Source organism: Thunnus maccoyii, chromosome 12 (genome assembly GCF_910596095.1).
Source record: "Thunnus maccoyii chromosome 12, fThuMac1.1, whole genome shotgun sequence".
NCBI classification, from domain to species: domain Eukaryota; kingdom Metazoa; phylum Chordata; class Actinopteri; order Scombriformes; family Scombridae; genus Thunnus; species Thunnus maccoyii.
This window is the reverse complement of record NC_056544.1, coordinates 24,612,407-24,630,682: the sequence shown is the minus strand read 5'-3', so window position 1 is coordinate 24,630,682 and position 18,276 is coordinate 24,612,407. Positions and strand designations below refer to the sequence as shown.

General features: G+C 36.9%; 1 protein-coding gene and 1 pseudogene across 1 annotated transcript; one reads left to right on the top strand and one right to left on the bottom strand.

Annotated features, from left to right (window-relative positions):
- Positions 1 to 6,127: 6,127 nt before the first annotated feature.
- LOC121908326 lies at positions 6,128 to 9,079 on the top strand (annotated as a pseudogene).
- Positions 9,080 to 13,313: 4,234 nt separating this feature from the next.
- LOC121908213 (CD48 antigen-like) lies at positions 13,314 to 18,006 on the bottom strand. The gene is made up of 4 exons (XM_042428048.1): positions 17,913 to 18,006; positions 14,705 to 15,013; positions 14,341 to 14,625; positions 13,314 to 13,999 (listed from the first exon to the last, which is right to left on the bottom strand). The coding sequence occupies exons 1-4, from the start codon at positions 17,968 to 17,970 to the stop codon at positions 13,914 to 13,916; spliced, it is 738 nt and encodes a 245-aa protein (XP_042283982.1). The 5' UTR covers positions 17,971 to 18,006; the 3' UTR covers positions 13,314 to 13,913.
- Positions 18,007 to 18,276: the final 270 nt, after the last annotated feature.

The window sequence follows — 18,276 nt, the reverse complement described above, 5'->3', positions numbered from 1 at the left end:
TAAATTAACATGTAATAATGTCCTAAATGTATCTTTTTTAATTAAGATACAAGACTGATAACTTAAGTAACATGATGAATTCACTTGGCATGACAAAAATCTTTTTTTTTCCTCTGTTTTGCTGACCACTATCTCCATGTGCTTTTTTCTTAATTTGTGGTCCCATGATTACTTTTGCTTATGGTTACCTAGATAAAGGGGGTGGCTCATTTTACCCACTGGCTCAATTTACCCCATTCTCCCCTACTCTTATTTATCAAAACATTTTATTTAACAAAGAGTTAAATGATGCCAATATTTCCAATCTTTATTAGCAGATCTCAAACAGTAAAACAAAGCTTAGAGAACGAAGTTTGAATAGAGAGGTCACTTTTCTCACATCATCAACATGATAACACCTGTAAGTTAATGTGGTTTTAACACAGTTGTGACACAAAGGCGCTGCGCTTTGAAGTCAGGGCAGCCAGAGATTATGATGTTTATCTTTGTGATACTGGGACTTTTGCTCTGTGAAGAAGTAGCAGGTAGGACAAACATATTACATTTTAATTTTATTACAGATACAGCAATGATACCTGAGCAGACTTTGTAATTGTGATTAATGCACTGAGCATTGTGGACAAAACTGAAGAGCTGTAATCATCCGTATGAAAGTCCTGCGAGATACTACAGTGTTGAGCTCATGATTAGGAACTAACATGCAGTTTTAAAGGTTTTTATCGGAGCAGCAGGAAAGAAGGTGATACTGTAGCTTGATTAAAGGGTATCCCTGCATTTAGTGGTTGGTAGTTGTGATCATTTAGGGTTTTGCCCTTTTTTGAGCATCTGAAATAATAGTAATAATAATAATTGTTATTATTAATTATGAATTAATTAATAATATGAAGAATAGTATGTCATATGTTATATGTTGAGGGCATTTTGGTCTGAGAAACTTTATCTCTTTTTAGACAGCAGATGGCTGCATGATGATTATAGTCACAGTATAGCAGTACACGGAAGAGGAAGTATTTGTATTTTGTGGGGAGGGAGTATGTATGTGTTGTTGATATTTAGTTAGTATTGATTGGGCTCCAGAAGGAGCAAGTGTCAGTACATTTAATGAACAGTCCATCACTTTATTAAACCTGAAATTCAAATAAATAAATACATTCAAAAAAACTTAAATGCACCGACAGACAACATAAGGTTCAAATCAGAAGCTCCTAGGAGGACAACCCAACTCGAAATCACAAAAACACACACAAAAAACCACAATGCAAAACATTTAAAACAGATCAAGTAAAATATGTTTTTCAGAATGCATTATATAGCACTCAAAAAACTGCTATGAATGCATCCAGATTTACCATTATATTGACAGTCCATTAATCTAAGTGAGACTATCTGCCATTATTTTACTTGTCTCAAATCATAAAAATTAATGTTCAAGGACTAAAGGCAGTGGCAGAAATATTCAGCTCACTTCCTTAATAACCACTTTTAAAAACAGTGGTGACTGAAAAAGTATACAAGTGATTTTGATGTCTGTTCTTTTTTACAGGGTCCAGTGATGTGACAACTGTATTTATGCAGAAAGGGAAGGATTTACATCTGGATGTTCAGAAACCTGTTGTTCTAGTAGAAGACAGTGAATTTAGGTGGACAGTCAATAACACTCACAATGTATTAAGATTATTTCCTGATAACGAAATAAGAATAATTGGCAGTTATGTAGGAAGGGCTGAGGTTTCTCTACAAAACTACTCTTTGCTTTTGAAGAATGTGCAACAAGGCGACAGTGGAGATTACACTGCACTCATAACTGGGGACAAAACCCAACATGTAGCTGAATACAAGGTCATAATTCAAGGTAGGTTCTTTTATATTTCAAGTGTCGATACCACTGACTGTATATAAACATTTTTATACAGTCAGTGGTTGATACACAGTAGTTACCTGTTTTATAACCCTTCACATCTATTTTTCCCCCTAGATCTAGTGTCTCCAGTTCAGCTGTCAGTGAACTCTTCATCTATCAGAACAGAGTCCTGTAACCTCACAGTGAGCTGCAGGACAGAGCGCTCTCACATCAGCAGCACTTTTAGATGTGACACCCAAACCTGCTATCAGGAGGGAGGAGAGCAATCAGAGGTCACATCCTCTGATTCTTCTCTCCATGTCTACCTGTCGAATGACTCCATCATCTGTAACCATAGCAACCGGGTCAGCTGGACCAAAGACTTGAGGGAGATTCAGCCTCTCTGCTCTTCAACTGCTGGTGAGACTTAAAGACAATGTGCAATAAATACAATCTGAACATGACTAAACTACACTGTTGGGCCTCATGGATGAAATCAAACCAAATATGAAGATAATTATTTAACTGAAATGTTACTTAAATAAACTGCTGCAATAGACTTAGTTAAAATTACAGGTTTACAACTTTGCCATATAGGGATCATACATGGGGTGCACAAAATTATAGGAATATAGTTTATTGCGATATAATGCATGTCAATACAAATAAACTGCAAAAATATTTCACTTTTGACGGTTAGAATAGATAGAATAATGACATTTGCATGGGACCTATTTTGTTTTTTTTATGGCAAATATTCTCTTTTAAGTGTCTTTCTGTCTGTGTTAGTGACAGTCTAATGTTGTTGTAGTTGTTGCTTCAATGAAGTACAGTATATGTACGACAGACCTTGATTGTTTGAATTAGAACAAAATTAAACACAAAAAGCAAAATAAAGAATCAATCAACACAGTTCATTAAATACTATGATTGTGCTGTCATAAAACTCAACTGTACTCTACAATTATTTTCAAATGTATAAATTAGAATACTTACTGTATAACAACATATGTGTGAGATAAAATTATGTGGACCATTTTTTAAGTCAGAAAAGTTGCCAAAATTTAAAAAAGACACAAAATGTTTTCCAAATACAGTATTTGGGGTAAGTTGTTAAAACCAGTATGTTGTATGTTGTGCTGTATTGTCAATACTGTAATGAAATAACAGTTTTGTTATGTTGCAGGTTCAGAGAGTCTCTCTGCTGGTATCGCTGTGTGTCTGGTGAGGACAGTCGTGCTTTCTGTCGGTCTGGTCATCATGGTGTCTGTCGTAATCAGTGTCCACCTGATGGAGAAGCTCAAGAAGCAAAAATGAAGAGACAAATCTACATCAACCAATCTGTCATGCACATTCTCATCTGGATTAACCTAAAATTAATACAAAAGCAGAAAATCATTAATTATACAAATCCATCATACATGCTTTCATTTCCTCAGGTTTAGATTACTGTGATGGTCTCCTAACTGAAGCATCTTCATTCATTCTGATTAGGACTTTGGGCTGGATTGATATCCTAGAAATAAATCAAAGAACCGTGTTAGAAAAATGTTTTCCATCTTTTCTTTGCTTGACATATTCAGTACAGTATATATTCAAACCTGTTGTTTGGACAGGTGGGTCGTGGTAGGTTCAGTAGGAGCAAGCAGCAGCACCAGTGCAGCAGACTGTGTGAAGCAGCTGTTATAGCAGAGATGGAGGTCATTTAGATAGAAGGAAGCAATTCCATCAGTACTGAATTCAGTGCCATGTCTCAATACTACAGAGGACTCTTATGTTAACTTTAGTCCCTCCCAAATTGATAATCTTGTTGATAGTGCTGCAGGCTCATTAAGAAAAACACTCGACTCCATCGCCCCCTTAAAAAGGAAGATAATAAAACATAAGAGGTTAGCTCCATGGTATAACTCTCAAACCCACAAAATAAAGCAAACATCAAGAAAATTGGAAAGGATTTGGCGTTCCACCAAAGTGGAAGAATCTCACTTAGTCTGGCAAGATAGTCTTAAAACATATAGGAAGGCCCTCTGTAATGCCAGAGCCGCCTATTACTCAGCATTAATAGAAGAGAATAAAAACAGCCCTAGGTTCCTTTTCAGCACTTTGGCCAGGCTGACAAAGAGTCATAACTCTATTGATCCATGTATTCCTATAGCTCTCAGTAGTAATGACTTTATGAGCTTCTTTAATGATAAAATTCTAACAGAGACAAAATTAACCACCTCCTGCCCTCAACAGGCACCGTTCTCTCCCCAAACACAGGCACCTTAGAAACAGCTGTAAATCCTGACATATATTTGGACTGTTTTTCTCCAGTCGACTTTTCTGAACTAACTTCAATGATTTGTTCAGCTAAACCATCAACCTGTCTCTTAGACCCCATCCCAACTAGGTTGCTTAAGGAAGCTTTACCCTTAGTTAGTGCTTCTTTACTAGATATGCTCAGTCTGTCTTTAGTAACAGGCTATGTACCACAGTCCTTAAAAGTAGCTGTAATTAAACCTCTTCTTAAGAAGCCTACTCCTGATTCAGGCATTTTAGCCATTTATAGACCTATATCTAACCTTCCATTTCTCTGTAAGATCCTTGAGAAAGCAGTCTCTAATCAGTTATGTGACTTTCTACATAACAATAGTTCATTTGAGGATTTTCAGTCAGGATTTAGAGTGCATCATAGCACAGAGACAGCACTGGTGAAAGTCACAAATGACCTCCTTACTGCATCGGACAAAGGATTTTTCCCTATATTTGTCTTGTTAGATCTTAGTGCCGCATTCGACACAATCGACCATCAAATCCTTTTGCAGAGACTGGAACATTTAATTGGCATTAAAGGAACAGCATTAAGCTGGTTTCAGTCCTATTTATCAGACCGATTTCAGTTTGTACATGTTAATGATGAATCCTCCGTGAAGGCAAAAGTTAGACACGTAGTTCCACAAGGTTCTGTACTTGGACCAATTCTATTCATCTTGTATATGCTTCCTTTAGGTAATATTATTAGGAAACACTCCATAAATTTTCATTGTTATACAGACGATACCCAATTATATTTATCAATGAAGCCTGATGAAACCAATCAGTTAAACAAACTCCAAGCATGCCTTAAGGACATAAAGACCTGGATGACCTGCAATTTTCTACTACTAAACTCAGATAAAACTGAGGTTATTGTGCTTGGCCCTAAACACCTTAGAAAACACATTATCTAATGATATAGCTACTCTGGATGGCATTACCCTGGCCCCCAACACCACCGTAAGGAATCTGGGAGTTATCTTGGATCAGGATATGTCCTTTAACTCCCACATAAATCAAATCTCAAGGACTGCCTTTTTTCACGTTACGTAATATCGCAAAAATCAGGCACATCCTGTCCCAAAAAGATGCAGAAAAACTAGTTCATGCATTTGCTACTTCTAGGCTGGATTATTGCAATTGTTTATTATCAGGCTGCCCTAACAAGTCTCTAAAGACTCTCCAGCTGGTCCAGAATTCAGCTGCACGTGTATTGACTAAAACTAGAAAAAGAGACCACATTTCTCCCATTTTAGCTTTGCTACATGCTTCCTGTAAAATCTAGAATATAATTTAAAATCCTTCTCCTAACTTACAAAGCCTTTAATGGTCAGGCACCATCATATCTTGAAGAGCTCATAATACCGTATTATCCCACTAGAACACTTCATGCATTCTGCCACAGCTGTGGATTCCCATCTAAATACAGCAGCATTTAGTGCATTGCTGATTATTTAAGTCCAACTGAAATTAGAAAACGTTCATTTTGTTGGTCTCAAAAATGTAAAAATAATTGCCATATTTTGTCTATCTGGTCCATAATTTCTGTGAACCTAAACCTGCAAACCATACTGATATAAGATCTTATTAAAAACAACTGAAATCAAGTCTCAATGCACTAAAGATGCACACTTCCTATTCTAACAGCATTAGAAGACGATGAAGAAGATGTTCATGTACTGTCAATTAAATACACCAAAACTAAACTAATGTTGATGCAGCACTGATCAACAGCAGGAGACCTTTCATATCTGAAGACTGAAGGAAACTCAAAAACTTTTTGGTCAAAGCAGAAGCAGATTTGGCAGCACTGACTAACGCAATAATTCTGTCCTTTATAAAAGGAAGAAGGTTACATGAGAACAGGTGACGTTTTCAACCCATCTGACCTGAGTGTTTGGAAACAAACTAAACTCTTTTCTCATGTGAGCTGCATTTTGACACGTCTTTTTGTCACGTATCATTGGTGCAATTCTGAGTGCTCGAAAGATGACGTCAAGCGATGAGGCCTTTGCAGGCTCCATTTTCTTTACCGTAAAATGTCGGTTTTCTGTTTGAAAATTTACTGATATCCACACCACTGGTATCTTTCATCTTGCAGCCTGAAAGTGCAAGAGGTCTTAAATACACTGTGGCACAATGAGAAAGGAAGTGGTTATATTGCATGTGCAGTGAGCTACCTAAATGAGTGTGTTAAAGTGAATCAAACTAACTAAACTAATACAACAAATACACAGTATAAACTTTTAAATGACTTTTGTCCCAATGGACCACAGTTGAAAATGATCCTTCAGCTAACTCTGATGCAACATACAAAACCTTTTTACTTTAAATATATCACTATTAATTTTTCAAACTTTGCAAAGATGCCTACAGGATCTATTGAAATATATAATAGCATTCTTGTTTAACATTATCTTTATCATGTTTAACTTCTTATTTGACAGACTTAAATGATTTCAATAATTACAGTCTTTATTAGCAGATCTCAAACAGTAAACCAGAGCTTAGAGAGGAAGTTTGAATAGAGAAGTGGCAGCATAGAGAAGCACACAGGAAAAACACAGTTGTGGCACAGAGGCTCTGCACTCTGAAGTCAGGGCAGCCAGAGACTATGATGTTTATCTTTGTGATACTGGGACTTCTGTCTTGCAAATAATTAGCAGGTAGGACAAACATACAACATTTTAATTTTTATTACAGATACAGCAATGATACCTGAGCAGACTTTTATGATTAATGCACTGAGCATTGCGGGAACAACTGAAGAGCCTGTAAACATCCGTAATGAAAGTCCTGTGAGGTACTACAGCTTCAAGCTCATGATTAGGAACAAACGTGCAATTTTAAAGGTTTTTATTAGAGCAGCAGGAAAGAAGGGGATACTGTAGCTTGATGAGAGTTACATTACATACATAAGAATCAGCAAAAAAGCAACAAAATTATTTCTTGGGGGTTATTTACTTTTATCTGCTGTTAAACAAAACAGATTTAAGACAGAGCTGATATGAGTCAACCCCTTTGAAGATCCCCTCCATACATGTTTTAAGACACATAAAAATAGTCTGTTTGAATGATAATTTGTGTTTGGTATGGTTTTTCCACAAAACAGTTCTATTACCATGTTTCTTAAAATGGCATCACCTCCTTCTGCCTCATTGAAAAATCCACTATATATGAACAACATGTATGGAAACAAATAAAAATGGTTTAGTAAAAATGTGATTATCATTATTATTATTGGTGTTGGTGTTTGTTTATTATGTTCTGCAGAGGAGGTTAAAAGTACTATGTTGTGTGTTTGACAAAGAATATATGTCAGTTAAGTTCAAAGAACAGGATACAGCATTGTAGGCCAGAAGAAAGCAACACTAAAGAAAAACAAATATCCATCATTTCTGGCTACGACAAGCTTCATCATTTTGGGGTCAAATGCTATGAAAATAAATGAACATAAATGTGATTATGTGTCTCTGTTGTTATTACAGTGTCTGGTGCTGTGACTCCTGTGTTTGTGAAGAAAGGAAATGATGTACTTATGGAAGTCAAGAAATCTGTTGTACTGACTGAGGAGACAGATTTTTTTGGAAGTTCAATAATACTTATTCTGTAGTTAAATTATCTCATGATGATGATGAACCATTTATCTTTGATGACTACTCAGGAAGGGCTGAGTTGTCTGATCAAAATGGCTCTTTGCTATTAAAGAATCTACAACAGGCCGACAGTGGACATTATGTTACACTAGTGACTGGTGCAAGAGACCGAATCATAGCTGAATACAAGGTCAAAGTCCAAAGTAAGTTTCTTATCATTTTGTCATTGTAATTTTAATAATAGTAATAGTAATAATTGTACCCTGATTTCCAAAACCCTTCACACAAATGTTTTTTTTTCCAGATCCAGTGTCTCCAGTTAAGCTGTCAGTGGACTCTATTTCTAACAGCGCAGACTCCTGTAACCTCACTGTGACCTACAGTACACAGGACCGTAACATCAGCAGCACTTTTAGATGTGACACCCAAAGCTGCAATCAGAAGGGAAAAGAGCAATCAGAGGTCATAACCTCTGGTTCTTCTCTCCATGTCTACTTGTTGAATGACTCCATCATCTGTAACCAAAGCAACCAGTTAGTGTCTACTGTTGTTGTAGTTGATGCTTCCATGAAGTGCAGTACATGTGTGATGGAATGTAGTGATTAGACGGAAAATCAATCAATCAACACAGTTCATTAAATACTATGATTGTGCTGCAATAAAACTCAACTGTACTCTACATTTATTTTCAGATGTATAAATTAGAATACTTACAGTATATCAACAACATATGTGTGAGATAAAATTATGTGGACCATTTTTTAAGTCAGAAAAGTTGTCAAAATTTAAAAAAGACACAAAATGTTTTCCAAATACAGTATTTGGGGTAAGTTGTTACATCCAGTATGTTGTATGTTGTGCTATATTGTCAGTACTGTAATGAAATAACAGTTTTTTTGTGTTGCAGGTTCAGAGAGTCTCTCTGCTGGTATCTCTGTGTCAGTGGTGTTTTCTGTTGGTCTGGTCATCATGGTGTCTGCCGTCATCAGTGTCCTCCTGATGGAGAAGCTCAAGAAGCAAAAATGAAGAGACAAATCTACACCAACCAATCTGTTGTGCACATTCTTATCAAGCAGTAATGTACACACCACTGCACATGTGTGAGAATGCTGTCCTTCTTGTTTACAGAGCTTCACTTGCTTGTTGTGCTACATATCGCAACCTACTGACTTTGTATAAATAGTCTTTCTCTCTTAGTAAAGTGTTGTGTTGCTACTTCAACAGCCAACATACTGTATTTGCTGATTAAATCTTCTTCATTTCACCTACTTGTTTTATCGCAGATACTTCTTCAGGATGTCTGTCTTAATAAACCTGTTTTACTTTAAAAATAAATCAGTTTTACAGCAGAAATCAATACAACCTCAGATATTTGTTCTTGAAGTTTGTTCATGCAACCTGATTGAAACCAGTTTGTCTGGTCCATAATTTCTTTGAACATAAATCTTCACACTATAATCATATAACATCTTATTAAAAACAGCTGAAATCAAGCCATGTCTCAATGCACAGAAGAAACATGATGCTATTAGAATTACTCCTTATAACTTCTATTTTAATAATATTAGAAGACAGCTTTCAGGAAGCCTAATATTCTTGTTCTGTCAAATAAATAAACCAAACCTAAACTAATGTTGATGTAGCACAAAGAAACAGCGGGAAGCCTTTTTTGATTGTATTTATTTATTGGGGCAGTGTACAGTTTTTAACTCTCTAAATTTAACTTCTCATCTAGAGCACTGGCATGGATGTCTTCATATTTATCTGATAGGAGACAATGTGTTAAAGTTGGTGACACACTGTCCAGTAACTTGAAGTGCACAATGGGTGTTCCACAAGGGTCAGTGTTAGGTTCCCTATTATTTAGCCTATATATTAATGATCTCCCTCAACAGTGTCATGATGCAGAGCTACAAATGTATGCAGATGACAGCGTTGTGTACACACATGCAAAAACAGCTGAGTTAGCTGCTGCAAAGCTAACAATTGCATTGGAAAGGATCACACATTGGCTTGATCAATCATGTGTGAGCCTAAATGTAAACAAAACAAAGGGTATGTTTTTCTCTAAGACTATGGTACAACCTCCTAACACTGATGTTCTCATCAAAGGTGAAAAAATTGACATAGTTACTGATTTTAAATATCTTGGTGTGACAGTGGATCCAAATTTGAACTTTAAGAAACATGTTTTAAAAAACGGTTAAAACCATAAAGTACAACTTAGCAAATTTTAGACATATTAGCAACTGTCTCTCTTTGGACGCAGCCAAGATATTTATGCATGCTATGACTCTTTCCCATATGTCTTATTGCATCACATGTTGGGGGCAGGCTGCAGAAACAGCCATAAAACCTCTTGAGTCCGTATACAAACAAACTCTAAAAACTCTGGATGAAAAGCCAATGCACTTCCATCACTGTAGGGTACTGGAGAAATACAATTTACTGAGCTTTGACAATTTTATATTATTCTCAAATTTGTGCCTAGTTTATAAAATTTTAAATGGTTTGGTCCCTCCTCCACTATGTGACTTTGTGTACACTTGTTCAGTAAGTTCTATTAGATCCTCCTGAATATCCTCTATACAAGATTGTATCATACCATTTCGTCGCACTGCATTTGGGCAGTCAGCTTTCTGTGTGAAAGCCACAACTCAGTGGAATGCCCTACCTGATTATGTGAAGACCTGTAGTTCTATCAATACATTCAAGGCCAAATTAAAAAATCAACTAAAGACGAATCAGCTGTGTGACCACTGAGCCTAGTTTACATTATTAATTTTTAATTGACATTGTAGGTGTATGTGATGTGCTGTTGTGTGTGGCTTTGTATTTTGTATGGTGTGTTCTTTGTGTTTTTTTGTTTGTTTGTTTGTTTGTTTGTTTGTTTTTTGCTTTGGACTGTTTGTTGTTGTGCTGTTGTATGTTTTGATTATAATGGACTACGGATGCAAATTAGCTTCAAGCTAACTCCGGTGCAATGCATCATTTATGCTTAATACTGCACACTGTCCTGTTCAATAAATCAAATCAAATCAATGCACTGCACTAGAGTTAAGTCAAAGCTAATTTATGATTGCGCATGATTGAACTGTTTTATCCCCATTCAAGTTAGCCGTAGGGCTAAACCGGAAGTAGCCGACTCGGTCAGCGAAAGTCACTAGTGCTCATGGTCTATGGGCTGCACAACGTGGAAGATCCGGGTACTTTATACCAGGAAGTCGATTTTTTATTGCTTCATGCGCCACTGAGCAACTTTTATAGGAATGAACGGGGCCCCGCCTCGACGCTGTTCTCTTTATATATCCATGGAGCTGTCATGACATCCATATTTATATACAGTCAATGATGAAAACCAAACATTTCCTGCTTTAGTGTCTCAAATTAAAAGCTTTTAAATTAATAAAAGCCAGGAGACCTTTATTGTCAAGAATTTACAGGAAATTAAACATGTTCCTCACTAAAGTAAGAGAGTTTTGTTAGCAGTGCTAAAAACCGGTTGAAAAAACAACATATGGAGATATTTGGAGCTATCTGTTCAGCGAATCAGTTAGAAACAATGCAGGGAGGAATAGTACAACTAGAAACAGCCACAGTGAGTGCTGTGTGTGGAACAGATGACCATATATAGAAATCCCTCACAAGCTGATGTCGGCTCGGGCTGAAAGTAGAAAAAGCCCTTTGAAACTGAGTGTTAAGAGCAGTCTGAAGCTGGTGCTTTTTACACACAAGGATTACTTCTACATACGTTTACCTTGTTATTTGACACATTGGCCACTTTTAACAAGCATAATATGTCCCCTTTAATTTATTTTTATCTTAATTATGTTTTCTATAAATTGAGTTTTGCAACATGAGAATGTGAATGTAGTTTCAAAGCCTTTGCCACACTGCTAGGAATACAGTTATTTTGGTGAAATATACAACTTTATTTATTAATTTATTTTGCGGGCCTTAAAATAGTAAAGTGAAAGACAACAACAACAACAACAACTAAAATAATACTGGAATCAGCCTGAACCTGATACACTGAATTGCCTTTGGTTTCATTTTCACTCACTAAATAAAATAAAGATGTGGGCAGTGAAAAACAGTCACATCATATTCTTTTAAATCAATTAATTATCAATCCTGATTTCCAAGGAGTCCTGATTACATATATTAAAACAAAGAATAAAACACTGAGACAGTTCCCAAATTCTTTTTACAGACTTTACAACTGTAGTTACAAAAAGGGTATGAATATGGACAAGATGTAGAGACTCAACTTTAAAATGCAAAGATTAGACAAATTAATGAGAGAACCACAATAAATCATGAATTTTGAAAAAAATGACATATAAAGGGTTTAATATCATCACAGTGCTTTAGGACAAAGCATGAACTTCAACTCATTTTCCTTTTAACATGTATGTCTATGTGTGTGTGTGTGTGTGTGTGTGTGTGTGTGTGTCAGAGCATTTTCTGGTCACCACATTAGCAACAGGTACTATTTTGTGCTTACAGATTACATTTGTTAATATGAAAAAAGAGCTGCTGAAATGTAGAACAGCATTTCCACGTAAGACCTGTTAATCAGTGCCGCCACTCCGCATACGCAGAGCGCATAGGGCCTCAAGTACTAGGTGGGGGCCCCCAAAATTAAGGTTGATAAAAATGTCATGATAATTATCATTTTATGACATTTTAACACAAATTGAAAAAATATATAAATAGTTATGGACAGGCCCATCGTTGTTTTTTTCATTGTATGTACCCTATCACTCAATTCAGGCAAATTAGATTTTTTTTTTACTTGCCTAAAGTTTGCTATATTAGCCTGCTTTATCAAGCTGTTTTTGAATGAGGCCATAAGCGGAGCGATGGTTGGGGCAGAGGGGGCGGCCGCCCCAGGGCCCACGCTCAGTAGGGACCCGCTAGGGACGTAGCGCTTGACCCCGCGGGTGCAGCAGGAATAGGAGAATTGAACTCTCTTAGCTTCTATTCATTCTCTATGGTAGTTCTTATCACTATGGGTGTAATACCCCCTCCCACCACAATGTGGGTTGCAAAGGCAGACTGGCGCTGTCCGTATTTCTGCTCATTAACTCTGCGGGAGTGAAGACGTCAGAAGCAGCGATTCAAAGTTCATGACTAACTAAATATGAGATATTCGCGTCTTTTTATGTTTATGGTGAATGAAACTTGCCAGACAAAGTTTCAGCCTTCTGAGGCTCATTAAGAGCTATTTGCGTTCGTGTGTGGATAAGGCAAAACAATCCAACATCACTTTGCTGTGTGTTGAGCGGGACATAAACACTAATAAGGACGAAGTGGTTGGCAGGTTTGCCATCATGAAGGAGAGGAGGATGAAGTTTTAAAAGGGACTGTGAAATGTACAAAGTTTGTTAAACTGCTCAGATTATTTTGTTCCATGGAGGATGAAGAAATACACAAATGGACCAACGTTACACTAAACTACAGCAGTCTAAGCAGGGACAACAACTTGTGAGTGAAACATCAATAATTAGTCTTTATTAAATTAAAGTTGGTTATGAAGAAATCAGTCATATATTAGATTAATGTGTTGTTTAACTCCATGTTTACCACATCTCAGCACCTGTCTGTGTCACTGCCTGTGGTGTTGTAGACTGTCCACTTTGTATTTGAATAGGCCTTGTATTGTTGTAGACCGCTATGTCTATTTTATATTTATGTTATTCCTGTGTTAGAAAGACATGGTACGGAGACAGAGCACCTGGTTTGTCGCTATCTATTGGTGGTGGTGCTGAACTGTTCGTCAGTCGGTGTATGTAGAGCATCACATGCTGTCCTCAGTGCTGAAACATTTGAATGTGGCTGGCAGCGGCCTGCTTTCTTTTTTGTTCTTCAGAACAAGCTTGTCTCAAAGTGGCTTCACTGTATGTTTCCTGAGACATAGGCTTGCAGGGCTCAATAACAATTTGTGATTATGAATGGGATATGTCAGCTATTTTACAGCTGCGCATTTTAAAATGACTGTTTTAGAAAGGCCCTTTGAGAATGCTTTGCCCCCTCTGTGCTGAGAGTCTAGCTCCGCCCCTGAATGAGGCATAATGGCAAGTAAGAGACAACATGAATATCTGAAAAAAAGCTGAAAAACGGAAGAAGAGAAAACTTGGCCCCCATGACCAATTATGCGTAGGGCCTCCAAATGGTTAGCAGCGGCCCTGACAAAGACCAACGATCAAACAACCGACTATGATCCCGATCCAGTTGCCTATCGTTAGGCTCCCATTAGGAACTGTAAATAAACAAACAAACAAACATAAAATAGATCAGAAATGTTGACATATTCAAGATTGCAGTTTTAATTTCATAATAACTTCTGGGAGGCAGAACAGAAATAATCTCTCTGTCTGAGTTAAACCTCAAAGAGTTTTGGACCACCAACCCTCTAAAAGTCAATGGATTCATTAAATAAGTTTTTAGCTACAAATATTGCGGTAAGAAAATGTTAATATGTTGACCCCCACAGTATTTGGTGATAAATCTTTATAGATGAGGGTGATTTGCACTGCATGACAAGCAGTGTGTGTAAACGGTGCATTATTGTCAGTTAGCTGTTATATATTTCAGTCTCACCAGCAGCTCGAGAGCAGAGAGTCCGAATCTTCCTCAAGTCTTTGGTCCAGTTGACCTGGTTGCTATGGTTACATATGATGTCGTCACTCAACAGGTAGACACGGAGAGAAGAACCAGAGGTTTTGACCTTTGATTGCTGTCCTCCCTCCTGATTGCAGGCTTGGGTGTCACATCTAAAAGTGCTGTTGATGTGAGAGTGCTCTGTCCTGCAGCTCACAGTGAGGTTACAGGAGTCTGTGCTGTTAGACACAGAGTCCACTGACAGCTGGACTGGAGACACTGGATCTAGGGGGGAAAATAGATGTGAAGGGTTATAAAATAGGGTACTACTGTGTATCAACATTTGAAATCTAAAGGAACCTACCTTGAACTATGACCTTGTATTCAGCTAGACGTTGGTCTTTGTCCCCGATTATGAGTGCAGTGTAATCTCCACTGTCGCTTTGTTGCACATTCTTCAAAAGCAAAGAGCGATTTTGTGGAGAAAACTCAGCCCTTCCTTTATAACTGTCAATTATTTTTTTTGTGGTATTAGGAAATAATCTTACTACACTGTCAGTGTTGTTGACTGTCCACTTAAATTCACTTCTTTTTACTAGAACAACATGTTTGTTAACATCCAGATGTAAATCCTTCCCTTTCTGCACAAACACAGTTCTCACATCACTGGACCCTGTAAAAAGAACAGAAATAAAAAAATAAATGAATGTTGCTTTCACCTGCCTTTACTTCCTGAACACTGAATAATGTTTGTAAATTCATTTTCATGATTTGAGAAAGTAAAATAATGGCAGACACTCATTTAGATTAATGGACTGTCAATGTAATCATAAATCTTGGTGGACTTATAACAGTTTTATGAGTGCTATATAATGCATTTTACAATAACATATATTAATTGATCTGTTTTAGATATTTTCAACCCAATCACCAGAACAGTATGTGTGTGTGTATGTGTTTGCGTGTGTGTGTGTGTGTGTGTGTGTGTGTGTGTGTGTGTGTGTGTGATTTCGAGTAGGGCTGTCCCCTGAACGAGGAGCCTCTGATATGAACCTTATGTTGTCTGTCAATGTATTTAAGGGTTTTTTGTCTGCATCATTATACACAGAAACATCATTTGAGGTAAACTCATCATAACTAATTACACATTTGAATTTGAGAAGATAAAGGGAGGGACTGTTCATTTAAAATATCAGTACTAACTAAATGTCAACAGTACATACATATTCCCCCTTCACAAAATACAGATACTTCCTCTTCCATGTGCTGCTGCTACATTGTGACTATAATTATCATGCAGCCACCTGCTGTCTAAAAAGAGATCAGTCTGGCTACAGTTACTCAGACCAAAATCACAATAAGCATTAATTTAGCATAATTTTGTTATAATTGTCACCTGGTAATGAAACTGTTGCCAGTTGGGATATTTGCGATGTGTAAAATTTCTGCTATAACACTGTAAATGTATTTAAACAAGTGAGTGTTTATCAGGAAAAAGAATTTTATAGGTTCAACAAAGAGTGAGAAGACAGAAGCTGCAGTTCTTCCAACAGTGAAGTGGTTTTATGACGAGCTCTTCACTGTAGATTTAAATATATAAATATATACATATAGTTGTATGGATGGTATGTGGCTGCTTGTATTGATATGGACACTAATCTTTGTCATAGTTAGCAATATGTAATCAATTATAACCCAAGACAAACAGAGGAAGACACACAAGTCTACATCATTTTAGCACATGTCAAATAATACAAACAAATGTTTCAAGAACTTAAAAAAGGCCGTCAAAAATGTACTGAGAAAAAAAAGGAAGTGAACGTTTGACTTCCTCAAGTGGTTTTAACAGGTGTTATACGGAAATAAATGCTGTTCTACATTTCAGCAGCTCTTTTCTCACTCTAACAAATATAATCTGTAAGCACAAAATAGTACCTGCTGCTAATGTGGTGACCAGAAAATGCTCTGACACACACACACAGAGAGAGAGAGAGAGAGAGAGAGAGAGAGAGAGAGACGTACATGTTACAGGGAAAATGAGTTCAAGTTCGCATTTTGTCCTAAAGCTCTGTAATGATACTGAGCCCTTTTTATGTCATTTTTTCAATAATCATAATTTATTGAGAGAGAGAGAGAGAGAGAGAGAGAGAGAGAGAGAGAGAGAGAGAGAGAGAGAGAGAGAGAGAGAGAGAGAGAGAGTTATATGCAGCGATCTCCCCGCAGCTGCGTCTCTCCATTGAGAGAAGCTGTGCGCATTTACGCACAAGACACAGCAGCATAACTTCATTGATTATTTAAATCTCCGACACGCCGACAGCAGCGGTCAGGATCTAATGTTAATAATGTTCTGTGTTTTTTTACACATTGAATAGGTCAGCTGTTGCACACACAGTCCAGGTTTATACTGTTTGGAGTAAAGCAGCCGTCCTCCTGATAGATCCTGAGCTCATCATGTCGAACAGCGCAGCAAAACTAAAAACTGTAGTTATGACCTTGACAGGAAAGAAGAAACTATCCAGCAACGTTTAGCCTCTGAAATATTTTTTTAGACAGACAAGCGAAAAACAAGTTCGTTTCTGGTTTTGGTTTAATTTCTACTCTAATTGTCGATTTGAAGAGGGAAACCGGTTTGGGGAACGAGAAAAACAGGAAAAAACGAGAGGTGGATTAAGTTTTTTAATTCACATGAAAAACAAATTAATTTGTTTATCCTGTTATCAAAAAAGTTGCACAGCTTTGGAACGAGAGGCAGCTATGCAATGCCCTGCCTAGTCTGCCGGAAAATAGAGTACGTCAGTTATGTAGGCTTTCCTTAAATGTGGCCTCCGATGCATTGCGTTTACACCACGAAAAGAAAGTGGTTACATGCGGCCCAGACAACCTCCGAATGTGGTCTGAGTGATCGGATCCCAATCCGTCCTCAATGAGTCATGGGTGCGTTTACACCTGTATTTAGAGCTGTCCACTTGTGATCGGATCACCTGAGACGCATGTTAATACCAGGTGTAAACAGGGCCTAACAGGTTCAGGCTGATTCCAGTATTATTTTAGTTAGTTTTTTTTTCACTTTACTATTTTAAGGCCTGCAAAATAAATTCATAAATAAAGTTATGTATTTCCCCAAAATAATTGTATTCCTGACAGTGTAGCAAAGGCTTTGAAACTACATTCAGATTCTCATGTTGCAAAACATAATTAGAAAAACATAATTAAGATAAAAAATGAATTAAAGATTAATCAGCCTAACTGACTTTCAAAAGCTCCATTAGTGTTATCTGCTCCAACGGTTGAAAGATATACTGAGAGTAAAAGCAGAAAATAAAGAGTGTATACCTCCACCGTAATACTCTGTTTGTTACTTTAATAACACAAAAAGGTTGTTTTGTTTTGTTTTTTTAATCTCTGTCTGGATATATTCAGGCTTTGTACAAGAATGAATAATGCAAATTCTAGTTTAATATATTGTTGTGTTCTAATTTCTCTTGTACTGAAGAATATATAATAATCATTAATTATTACAATTTCTCTCATTTTCATCAACCATAAAGTTAACAAAAAGAAAAATATTTTACCTTGTGTTTCCAATGAATGCAGCACACAAACAGCAAAGAGAAGTACAACACGAGCCATCCTGCATTCTGCTTGCCAGTTGAGGAAGTGGTTACACTTTATGCCCTGTCTTCGCGTTGTCGCAGTTATGATGATTTCACCTCTAATATTTTTCATGTGATCATGATGCAGTGGGAAAAAAACTTAAATGCACTGACAGACAACATTAGGTTCAAATCAGAGGCTCTTGGTTAGACAGTCATATTCAAAATCACACACAGAAAAAGCACAATGCAAAATATTTAAAATAGATCATTTAAAATATGTTTTTGCAGAATGCATTATATAGCACTTATAAAACTGCTATAAATGCATCCAGAGTTACCA

Excerpts from the sequence above, each read along its gene's own strand:
- LOC121908213 (XM_042428048.1), bottom strand. The coding sequence starts at position 17,970 with ATGGCTCGTGTTGTACTTCTCTTTGCTGTTTGTGTGCTGCATTCATTG. Across the intron at positions 14,626-14,704 it reads ATACAAGGTCATAGTTCAAG|ATCCAGTGTCTCCAGTCCAG; the intron begins GTAGGTTCCTTT and ends TTTCCCCCCTAG. Across the intron at positions 14,000-14,340 it reads TCTCTGCTCTCGAGCTGCTG|TTCCTAATGGGAGCCTAACG; the intron begins GTGAGACTGAAA and ends GTTTATTTACAG.